The sequence below is a fragment of the Marmota flaviventris genome, chromosome 3 (assembly GCF_047511675.1).
Source record: "Marmota flaviventris isolate mMarFla1 chromosome 3, mMarFla1.hap1, whole genome shotgun sequence".
In the NCBI taxonomy this organism is placed as follows: Eukaryota; Metazoa; Chordata; class Mammalia; order Rodentia; family Sciuridae; genus Marmota; species Marmota flaviventris.
Genome location: NC_092500.1, coordinates 9,818,811 through 9,831,245, shown reverse-complemented (window position 1 = coordinate 9,831,245; position 12,435 = coordinate 9,818,811). Strand labels below are relative to the sequence as shown.

The following is a 12,435-nucleotide window of genomic DNA, read 5'->3' as shown; positions in this document are numbered from 1 at the left end:
AGCTGGCTTTGAGCTCACACTCCTCCTGCCTCAGCCTCCCAGTCGCTGGGATCACAGGCGTGAGCCACTGTGCCCACAGGATTACTTTTCTTAGGATGAATTTCCAGAAGTGTGATAACTGATTCAAAGGGCATAGACCGCTCTAAGGATCTTGATAAAATTTCAAAGCTTGTAGAAAATATTTGTTGTACCAATTCCCCCCAGAGAGCCTGCAGTCCAGCAGGGAAGACAGACTTTATAAAAATAATTACGCCAAGAACTATAGGAACAAAGCACGCCAAAGGCAAAGGAGTCCAAAGTGAGCTGAGCACTGGACACAAAGGTGACGCCACAGTTCCTGGGAGAGCAGCCCCACCAACAGGTCATTCAAACCTAAGTGACAGGATCCACATGTGGCATTTCCTGCAGTTTTAGGTAGCACTTGTTTTTCATGGTCTTTTATTCTTTGCCTTTTAATTTGTTGCCTTTTGAGTTTCATAAACATTTCACCGTGCTCCAACATGCTGTAGCGAGGTGGGTAGATGCCTCTTTTCTTTGCTCACATAATATTAATTTCAACTCACCATTAGTGTTGTTTTGAGAAAAATTCAGACTCCAACCAAGTTCTAGATAAATGAAATGTTAAGGCAAAACCACGACTTGCAGAAATTGCAAGGAACGCAACCGAACGAGTTAGGACAACTTCTCCGCTGTGTGTAACTGAAGTTCCAGGGGTTACACAGAAGAAAGGGAACCAGTAAAGACAAATCATGATAACTTTATATAGAGAAATTAAATAGCAAATATTTTCATGTGCATATAACCTTTAAAGGAGGATGTTTATTTGAAACAAGCTTTAAAGAAGTTCAAATATCTAGGCACCAATGAATTTCTGGTTTAGCTTAAATTTGCTTTATAAATAACCATTTGAATAAACTTTTGATACATTACAATATGTGTAATAGGGCTGGGGTGAAAATGGAGTAACTCACCAGATGCTGTGGTGGCTCGGAGGCTGAGGCAGGAGGATTGAGAGAAATGGAGTAACTCACCAGGTGCTGTGGTGGCTCGGAGGCTGAGGCAGGAGGATTGAGAGTTCAAAGGGACTTACCTGGTGAGTTACTACATTTTCATAAAACAGTGGCTCAGTGGTAGAGCGCTTGCCTAGCACGTTCAAGGCCCTGGGTTCAATCCTCAGCACCACATAAAAATAAACAAAAGTAAACTATTGTCAACTAAAAAATAATATTAAAAATATGTACAATATATCTATAATTTAATATGCATGAGAAGCTCAAATAATTGTTATGTATAAAAACACGTCTTGGGCCAGGTGCAGTAGGGCACACCTGTAATCCCAGTGGCTTGGGAGGCTGAGGCAGGAGGATTGTGAGTTCAAGATCAGTCTCAGCAACTTAGTAAGGCCCTGAGCAACTCAGTGAGACCCTGTCTCTAAATATAAATAAATATATATAGAGAGAGATAGATATAGATATATATATAGATATAGATATATATATAGGGGCTGGGGCTGGGGCTCAGTGGTAGAGCGCTCGCCTAGCATGTGCAGGGACTCTGGGTTCCATCTTCAGCACCACATAAAAATAAAAAGTGAAGGTATTGTCTCAAACTACAACTAAAACAAAATATTTAAAAAATGTATTATATCTCGATATATGTGTGTGTATATATATATATCCCCAGTACCAAACATGTTTTATTAGACACATTCATACATGACATATACAAATGTTTTATATAGTTATTTATAGATTTATATAATATGAATGACACCTAATATATTTTGTGCTTTCTCATTTATTCAGGTTTATTTCCAAATTTGAAAAACTTCCAACCTGCCAGAGAGGCACACCTGTGACTGTTTATTTCATAAACATTTATTAAACACTGCTCAGTCTTAGCTCTCCACTGGATTTCAAGATAAATACAGGTCCTTGTCCTCAAAAAGCAACAGGCTGCAGAGAAGCCGGAAACAGGTGATCAATGCCTGGGGGCGGAATAAGAGGGACTGACAGGTCTCTGCAAATCAAGTAGAGTTCTCCCTGCTGGGAGCCCCACAGGGGAGGGACTCAACCTGGGTGGGAAGACCACTGGGCACAGTGGGAAAGGCAAAGGAACTCAGAGGCTCATCCTAGAAGTTGCAAGTGTTTCTGCAGAGTCAGACACTGGTGAGAATGGAGCTCTCAGAATCAGAGAGGAGAGGCCAGGAGAGAACATGTGTTTGCGGAACACAGTTCATGATGGACGGAGCAACAGTGTTCAAGCTCTCCCTAACCCTGAGTTACTTTTTTTTCTTTCTTTCTTTCTTTTTTTTTTTTTTTTTGTGTGTGTGCCAGGAATTGAACCCAGGGGCACTTAACCTCTGAGCCACATCCTCAGTCATTTTTATACTTTATTTACAAACAGGGTCTCACTGAGTTGCTTATTGCCTTGCTAAGTTGCTGAGGCTGGCTTTGAACTCTCAATCCTCAGCCTCTGAGCCACCACCACGCCTGGTGAGTTACTCCATTTTCATAAAACAGTAGTTTGCCATGAGTTACTCCATTTTGAGTACTAGTGCCAAGGTAGAAACTACTCTGTACCTAGTTGGTGTAAGTAAACAACCACTATCTACCTAGCACAACCATAAGGCAGAAGCTGATAAATTAATCATGCTAATAAAAATAACCACCTGTGAACTTATTAACTTAATCAGAAGCACATGGATGCATGGGTATATCAACTCCACATTGGAAACATCAGGCCCGTGAGCTTATCAAACACACCAGACCCCTGCATGAAGCAACCCCCTTGCCCAAGGGCCATAAGAGGAGGAGCACCATCGCGATACTGGACACGTTGGCACTCGAACCCCATCGCTGGTCACTCATCACTAGCCTTGTTCAGGAAAGTCACCATAGCAACAAACCTCTGGTTCTGTCCCTCCTGGCCTCAGCACAGCATGGTTTCACAAGTCCACAAAAACCATGCATCGCCTACTCCAAACCGAGGTGTCAAGCTGACACTCTGAAACCTCAGCCTGTCAGACTCTGGCCTAGAACAAGTTTTGCACTTTGCAGCTCTGACCACCTACAGTGACTCTGCAAGACCAGGCTCTCTGCCTTGGCTCTCAGTTCAGTGCCCCTGAGCCCCTACAGTGCTGTAACCCTCTGTTGTGTGTGTGTGTGTGTGTGTGTGTGTGTGTGTGTGTTGTGTGACTTGAATGTTTTTATGATTGGAATTATGTCATATGTCATTATGATTGGAATAAAAGAACTTGTGATTGCTCTGCTTATGACTCCCATGTGACCCATGAGTACTTGGTGACCTGCCGCTGCTGAAAGAAGTGTAGCCTGTGAATTTTTTGTTATTCAGGTAATTCTGACACAGATGTTTTGGTGTATGTTACTGGCATAGTTCACTCCCCACACACCTGGTGACGATGACAACAAAGAGCACTGCCAGGTGTCGGGACAGCTCTGCGCATCTGAGTGACCCACTCCTCACAAAGACACCATGGGTGGGGACTATTTTTACTCCTCCTTTACCCATGGTGGAACTGAGGCACAGAGTGACCCAGGCTCAGGGTTTGGCTCCACTGTCTGCTCTCTGAGCCATGCTGAACCACTCAACAATGGGCTCTGTGTCTTCACATGTGATTTTATTTTCTGTTTATAGCAATGTGCACATGCGAAAGGCCCCCAAGCCAGAGTGACAGCAACCTTACCTGTTTGTGTGATTCTTCTTGCTGCACTGGAAATGGAGCCCAGGGCCTCTGGCGTGCTCAGCAAGCTTGCTCCTACTGAGCTCCCCACCCCAGCCCTCCAGCCATTTATTAACTGTGAGCTCTGGGAAAATGATCTAATCACTGGGTGCCTCATTTCCTCCTCTGAAAACCAAGAGAAACCTAGAGTTGAGTTGTCATGGGAGTCAAAGCATTTGGGCTGCTGTGTGGAGAATGGGCTGGGGTGGGGGGGCACAGGGAGCAGGAGAGTAATAAGAGGACACTGTGAACGTCAAAGCCAGGGTGGCTTCAGCCACGGAGAACAGGGAAAACTGTACTTCACTCACAGGGCTGTAGTGGAAAGGCAATGAAATAAGACCTCAAATAGGTGTAGAAGTCTCCCTCATAAATGCCTCTCATTTTAAAAATTATGGATCATTTCAAATATATACACAAGTAAGAGAATAGATAACCCCGTCAACCAACTGCAACAATTTCAAGGCTCAATCTTATTTCACCTGATGCCTCCGTTCTCTTCCTCCCATATTATCCAGATGTGAATCCCATACTTCATCTCATTTCCTCTGTAAGTATCTCAGTTTGTATCTCTAAAAGAGAAGGACTCTTTTAAAAAAACATAATCAGAATACCATTATCACACTTAAAAGTTAATAATTTTTAATATCAGATGCCCAGACAGCGCTTAAATATCCAGTTGTCTTAGAAGTATCATATATTTTCAAAAGATTTTCCCAACCAAGATCTAGATAATGGCCACAAATTACAATGGACTGATGTTTGTTTGTTTGTTTAGTGGCACTGGAGATTGAACCCAGGAGCAATACTTTGAGCAATACTTTGAGCCCTAAATTGCTCAGGCTGGCCTTGAACCTGGGATCCTTGCCTGAGGCTCCCAAGTCACTAAGATTATAAGGGCAGCTAAAATTATAGGGGTGCATCCCACCATGCCTTATTGCCTTTTAAATATTATTATTATTATTTTATACTGGGGACTGACCCAAGACCACATGCATGCTAGGCAAGCATTCTACACTGAGCAATATCCACAGCCCTTAAACCTCTTTTAGTCTATAGATCCTCTATTTTCTCTGGAGGTTTGTTAAAAAGAAGGGAGTCCCCTCCCCTGGAGTTTTCTACAGCCCCGGTTTGCAGATTTGCGCTTCTGTCCTCTATACTTCCTGCTGGATCTGGAGTCCAGGTCAGATCAAGGTGGTCCTAGGTCTACCAGCAGGAGGCGCTCGGTGGCTGCTTATCTTTTGGGGATATTAGCAGCCATTAACGACCAGCCTAGATCCATTAACCCACTAGGTTACAAAATGATGATATTTTAATTCTATCATTCTTTCTCAATTTATTAACTGGAATGTTTCTAAAGAGAAAACTTTCCCTCGCCCTCTCTCTGGTTACCTGGTGACGTGGTTTATGTGGTACTGGCATGATAAATGCTCACACGTTCCCTGTAGTTACCAGTTTTCAAAATAACAATTTGATTTCCTAATATCCTTCAATGGTGACCTATATTAGTTTCTTTAAGGTAACAACATAAACTTTGTGAAACATGTTTGATGTACTTCAGTCTATGGCTAGTAGTAGTAATACTAGTGCCTAAATGGTCCCATCATTTAGCGCATGGGACCCTCTTTAAAATGGCTCCTGCATATTTCTGACAGGACTTTTGTCAGAGTCCAGTGTGGTAAGACTTCCAGGTTCATCCCATGACCCTCCTGCCCTGGATATGGGGTCATCATTCCCTCAAGGATACTGGGATCCTTTGAGTGCGGATGGTTTTACAAGACGACAGGCCGGGTCACTACAGCTGGCTCACTCTTTATTTCTAGGCCATTTCAATGGACAGACTTGGGAACTATGGTGTGTACGAGAGGGAGAGAGAAAAACAACATCTTTATTGAAGTATAATTTATATATGAGAAAGCACTTAAAGTACACGGGGTATATAAGTCCAAGAGCCTTCACTGTGATGGGGCATTTCCCTCACCCCAAGTTCCCCTAGATCTCTCTGTAATCCCTTCCATCCTCTGTTAGACCACGACACAAAGAAAAGACCACCAACTCCAATTGAAATCAAATTAAAGCAAGCTTGTAATTCCGACCAGCCGGGCTGCCTCTCCTGAAAACCGCGGGAACAGAAGACAGCCCTGCAGCTCTCCAGGAGCACAACTTTATACCCCAGAAAGTTACACACAGGGGGGTTTGAGAACTTACCGTTAACAAAATTTTGACAAGCATAGCACAAAGGCTAGTTGATATTTTAGCTGGCCCCGACATCAAAATTTATGGGGTCATTAGAGTTTCAGAGAGGGATGCTATCTGGTCAGAGAGCCAGGCATGGGTGAGTCCAAGGCCCGGGTAGGCATTCCAAGCAAGTGCAGAAATCGCAGTAATTTATAGTAAAGCCGAAATTAGCTTTTTATGCCTTTGTGGTGAGATGGCTCCCAATCTTAAGGGGGAATTAGGCTGTGTTTATCCCTTTCCCTTTGAGCCCCATTTATTAGGCAAGAGGTTTTTTTTTTTCTACATTTTTATTGGTGCATTATAGTTGTGCACAACGATGGGATTTGGTGTTACATATTCATTATGCGCACACAAGATAATTTGGCCACTGTCATTCCCTAGTACTTCTCCCCTCTTTCCCTGCCTCCCATCCTATTTTATCTTTATTTTTCTCTCTCTGAAAGCATTATGTATTTATTGGCTTTCACATCCTTCATCCTCCTCCTGATTGGCAGCACTCTGCAGTTGGACTGCGGCTCTCTTCCTCAGTATTCCCAGGGCCCAGTGCGGGGAGGGCACAGAACAGACACTTAGCGCACTGCCTCAAGCCCTCCAAGCCCCGGTTCCTCCTGGGAGAGGGGGAGAGGTGGCAGCACCTACCTCGGAGTGTTGCCAGGAGGGGAGACTGAGAGAAGGTTTACAGAGGACTAGGGGAGCACTCAGCAGCCAGTGGTGCTCACTTACTCTTATTGTTATATGATAACACCTGTTCCTTCAACTATTATTAATACATAGATAAATGAAAGCATTAGTAAATACATGTCTAAATGAAGGAGGTGAATTAACTTCCACTCAAATCCTGACTTCAGCCCACAGTAGGAGTGAACTTTAATGTTATTCTTTGTCTGGTGGATTGGGAATGATTGACGTGTCCCAAATCACAGTACTAGTTTTCTGTTTCGCCGTTTCTTGTCTAGACGGAATTCAGCAGCCTTCACCCGTAAAGATTTTCTCCGTTCTTGGGCTCGATGCCCTTGAACTGTAAGGAGAGAGGCTGAGGATGACTAGTTCATTTTTCTGCATTGTTTTTGACCTCTTGGGGATTTCTGCCTCTCTGTAGAGGAACATAAAGACAGACAAATGGATTAAAATGCCAGTATGAGGGCTAGGGTGTGGCTCAGTGGTACAACATTTGCCTAGCATTGTGAGGCATTGGGTTGGATACTCAGCCCTGCATATAAATAAGTAAAATAACGGTCCACCAACTAATAAAAATATTTTTAAAAATAAATTTTAAAAATTTAAAAATCAGTGTGATCTTTTAAGAGGATTTATTCCTAACTTCACATGTAAGTACAGAGAGGCAACATTCTAAAATGTAACATAATTTTTTTTTCTATAAGCAATTAAAGGAAGTGGAAGGCTAAGCACACAGCAACTGATAATTTCTTCACTAAGAATTCCTGGATCCCAGCCACAGAAGTGGGCATCGGGGACTTGACCTGGGATGAGACAAAGTCCCAGAGGTTGAGAGACTCACTATACAGAGAGGCGACAGACAACTCCACAACCACAGTCAGATATATTCCGTGGGGCAAGTGCAGGAAATGCAGAGCACAGAACAGGCGTCTGGGTGGGCTTCCTGGAGGAGGTGTTGCCTGAGCTAGGCTTCCAGCATTGGGAAGGAGTCAGCCAGTGACAAGTGACTGAAACACACTCTAGGGAGGGGAAGGAGCAAGGACCCCTGGGAGCTCAGAGAAGGTCCGATACCTGTCAGGGACGGTCACCTGGGAGGAGACCTCAGCACTCTCTGAAGAAGCGGGAGCTGCAGGCCCAAAAGCCCTGGGCAGAGACAGCTGAGGCGAGGAAGGAGAGGAGAGCAGGGGCCACCTCATGAAGAGTGTGGATTTTGTCATTAGGGTCCCGAGAGGAATGAGGACAAACTGGGTTTTAAGTAGAGGAGTAGTGGGATTGATATGGATTTTGGTTTGTTTTTGTTTCCTTGCTTTTGAGACAAGGATCTTGGGGTCTGGCTCTGAATTGGGCTCCAGCGATCCTCCTGCCTCAACCTCCCAGTGGCTGGGGCTGCAGGGGTGTACTGCCCCAGGCTGAGATGTGCATTTTGGGAGGACCTCTTTTGACACTGGGAGACCTAGGAGGAGCCTGGGTCTGGACCACCACAAGTCTCAGATCCCCTGAGAGCCTGAGAGGAGAAGACAGACTCGCCCCACAGGCCCCTTCTGAGCGTGCAGCAGCTCAGGGCCAGGGTCACTTCCCTTCAGTTTCCCTCCAGTGTTCACTGTGCGAAGAGCAGATGCTGGACTCTAACTTCCTACAAAAGGTCTGGGTCACCAGTCCTCAGGGACTTCTGAAAGGGGTCTAGAGGAACATTTTTGGATCCATTCTGTGCCTGGTCTAAATGTCAAGCCCGAGGCACGTGGAGGGCTCTTCCCTGTGGGTGAGAGTTTGTGCGTCTTCTGACGCTTCACCTTTCTGGGCCCAGCACTGGGTTGGCAGCAAGCTAAGCCCTGGGAGCAGAGGAGGCGTTAGTTCCTGGTCCCAGAGAACCTCAGAGTTCTGGGCGGGGCCCTCAACCACACACCCAGGGATTCCTGGAAGAAGGGACGTAAGAGGCTTTGCAAAGACTATGAAAATAAAAACAACCATGTAATGCTTATCATTGCCAGGCCTAGGCAAGACTCTATGCAGTTTAGATTGTTTTACACCTAACAACCATCCACAGGAAACAAGTCCAAACAAAAAACTTAGAAAATTTGTCCTCAAGTCATGGGGCAAATAAAGGGTGGGGCAGGGAGTCAAGCCTTAGAACCTTTTAGAGTCAAAGCTTCCTCAGCTCCACCTTTTTCTGTGGGGGAATCCAAAAGGGAGCCCTTTCCCTGCTTGTTTTAACTGGGGCTCAGGCAGAGCAGCCGCTCCACCCACAAGGTGGAGCCATTGAGTTGTTGGGGGGAAGAAACTGAACCTTTTCCTTGCCTATTTTTAAATCACCCTTTTAATTTTCTAAATTTCTGTATGTTTTATAGCTTACACAGTGTATTAGTACAGAAATAATTGTATATGCTCTCTTTTAAAAATTTTTTTAGTTATAATGGACACTACCTTTGTGTGTTTATTTTTTTATGTGGTGCTAAGGATTGAACCCAGTACCTCATACGTGCTAGGCAAGTGCTCTACCACTAAACTACCGTCCCAGCCCTGGTATATGCTCTCTTAATAATTAATATATTTAGGGACTGAGGGACACAAGAGCAAGAAAGCCTGAGTATTCCTGACTGAGAGACACAGACCAGGTATCCCGTAAAGGTAAATATTTGTGGGAGATTTTACAAGTTCCCAAAACATACATATAAACTCCCCCTTCAGCATCCTTTTTTTGGTGGGGAGAGGGGAGAGTTCCAGGGACTGAACCCAGAGACACTTAACCACTGGGCCACATCCCCAGCATTTAAAATTGTTGCAGGGTCTTGCCAAGTTGCTTAGGACTTTGTTAAATTGCTGAGGCTAGCAATCCTCCTGCCTCAGCCTCCTGAGGGGCTGGGATCATAGGTGTGCACCACCATGCCCAGTTACCTTCAGGACTTTCCAAAAGCCAGATTTGTCCCGGGGACTCAGGAGACTGAGATGGGAGGATCGTGAGTTCAAAGCCAGCTTCAGCAAGTTCGTGAGGCCCTAAGCAATTCAGTGAAACTCTGTCTCAAAATAATAATAATAATAATAATAATAATAATAGGGCTGGGCCTGTGGCTCAGTGGTTAAATGCCCCTGGGTTCAATCCCCAGTAACAACAAAAAGCTAAATCTGACCACAAGATTCCCACTTGTCACCTTTCAGAGGCTCCCCACACTTGGAAACCCTCATGGCCATGCCCCCTGGCAGTTCCTCACACAGTAGCTGGCCTCCTCCCAGCTGCGCCCTGCCCTGCTCTGCCAGCCCCTTCCCTCAGGCTCTCCTTCAGCCCCACCCACACCTTCCCTCTGTCCTAGACATCACCCCTTCAATGGCTTCTGCTTGGCTCCTGGGCCTCTGCTCTGTTCCCGGCTGCCCACGGCCACCTCCCTTGGGTCCTTGGCCTTTCACTTGTTGATACACCTGCCTTCCCGCCACCAGCCCCTGGAGAGCAGGATGACCTTAACCGCTCCCTAGTCCCCACTGTCTACAGCAGGGAACCTGCAGGACCCCTCTCGGCCTGGGTTTGTGCTGCTCGGATGCCACCTGCCTCAGGAGAGGTCCACCTCCACACCAGGTATGTCCGCACCAGGCTGCCGGCTTGGAAAATGATAAAGGAGCTGAGGTCATCACACCCTGTGGGGGCTGTTTTCATCTGGAGGTTGAACCCAGGGACTCATGGGCTGGGTGGGCTGGGCAAGCGCTCTACCCCTGAGCTGCACCCAGCCTGGCGTGCTCTGAGGGACACTGTCACATGTAACATTTTAAATAAAATAATGAGTGAAAGTGAATATATGAATAAATGCGGTGCCCCGTGCATCCAATGCCCCCTTTTGCTCTCCTCTTGGCCCAGAAAAAACTACAATGTGGAGGGCAGGGACTTTCCATTTCTCAGTCTTTGGGCACAGAGTCTTTTTCCTCGCACTCCAACCCACCTGTTAGCAGAAATATCTTGGGCGCTGTAGGGATTTCCTACTTCCAGGGGATATGGGTCCTCAGGACTTGGAAATAAGAGAGGAGAGTGGTTAAACTTCAGCTTCTCTTCTCTTTCCCTCCTGTGGGAAAACAAGACATCGACAAAAACTGGTTAAGAAATTCACTGTGACTTCTCCAAAGGGTTCGCTGGAATCTTGATAGTGTTGAGAGAAAAAGTTTGCAGATCTGTCAATGATGGTGGCAGAAGAAAATAACTGAAGTGCTTTAAGCAATACCCAGTGCCCCCTCGTTCTGCTTCTAGGAGTGCCAGGCCCTGGCCTAGGCCCTGGAGACACAGGGGCATCCAGGACGAGGTTCCTGACTTAATGACAATCCCACAAGAGGTGGGCGAGCAAATCTATGACTAGAGCAGAACATTTCAGGAGAGCACAGGGGATATGATGGGCCACCGAGTGGGTGGTCAGGGAACTTCCCGGAGGAGAGGGTGGCTCAGCTGGTTTGAGGGCCAGGTGAAGAAATGGCTGAAGGATGGTCAAGTTGGAGGGAAGAGCAATAATATTGGTGAATTAGTTGACTTTTCTGTTTCCAAGAATCTAAAATGGATAATAGAAAGTCTGTTTTTTTGTTGGTTTTTTTTTTGTGTGTATGTGTGTGATGCTGGAGGTTGAACCCAGGGCCTTGTGCATGTGAGGTAAGCACCCTACCCACTGAGCTATGTCCCCAGTCACAGAAGATCTGTTTTTAATGATCCACTGCCAATCCTGTAAGATTTCTTGACTCAAGTTAACCTGCTCTAATAAAGAAAAAATTGTGGTCTTTGCTCAGTTCAGAGGAAAAAAAAAAAATGGAAGGTTTAGGATTACAAGGTTTCCGTGGGCAAGATTTTTAACCCTGTTAAGTTTTGATTCTTCATCTCAAAAACGGATAGTATAACACTATCTACTGGTGACGGAGACGGTTACCAACCCACTGGCCAGACTCCCCTTTTTCTTTCTTTTCTCTTCTGTTTTGTGGTACTACAGATTGAACCAGAGGTGCTCGACCACTGAGCCACTTCCCCAGCCCCTTTTTAAACTTTACTTTGAGACACAGCCTTACTAAGTTGCACAGACTGGCCTAGAATTTGTGATCCTCCTGCCTGGGCCTCCCAAAGTAACTGGAATCAGGTGTGTACCAGCTCACTCTCCCTCTTTAGCAAACAAGGCAGTTTTTGAGATGGCAATGGGTCCAGATTTTTTTTTAAGCTGAAAAAAAAAAAAAACCCTAAAACAAAAACCCTACTTTTCCAGCCTCTCTTGCAGCTATCACCATGTGACTGACCGCTGGCCACTGAAAAGAAGTGGTGATGTTACACACATAGGGAGGGTCCCGGGGACGGAGGCAGTGACAGAGACTGACTGAATGGGCAGGAGGCATCTCTCTGAGGGGATGGGAAAGCTGCCCCAGCCACAGCCAGGGGCGGGTCCTGCACCTGTTGGCGGTGACATGCGCTGGTGCAGCTGAAAACCTGTACTGCTCACTGACGCTCTGCATCCACCCTGCAGCTCCAGGTGTGGATCTTCAGAATGTTACTTGCTGGGCTACAGGATGGGGACTGTCCCCAGGAGCCCTGAAGGCCTGCCTTTAGTAGTTGACGAAAGCACCGTTCTTCTTTTTGGGCTCACTGCCCTCCTTTCTACAGAACATGCTGAGACTCAAAAGAGAAATCACAAAACAAATTTAAAAGTATTTTGAGATGAAAACAACACAACACAACAAAATTTATGGCCTGAAGCAAAAACAGTGCTGGTGGCTCAGCCGGTTTGAGGACCAGGTGAAGAAATGGCTGAAGGATGGTCAAGTTGGAGGGAAGAGTT

General features: G+C 45.7%; 1 protein-coding gene across 1 annotated transcript in view; it reads right to left on the bottom strand.

Annotated features, from left to right (window-relative positions):
• Window positions 1-6,813: 6,813 nt before the first annotated feature.
• Window positions 6,814-12,435, bottom strand: part of Fam227a (family with sequence similarity 227 member A) — a 53,136-nt gene continuing 47,514 nt past the window's right edge. The window contains 2 exon segments of the mRNA XM_071609267.1: window positions 6,814-7,070; window positions 10,579-10,698. Of these exon segments, the coding sequence (XP_071465368.1) occupies window positions 6,941-7,070; window positions 10,579-10,698 (250 nt within the window). The 3' untranslated portion in view covers window positions 6,814-6,940.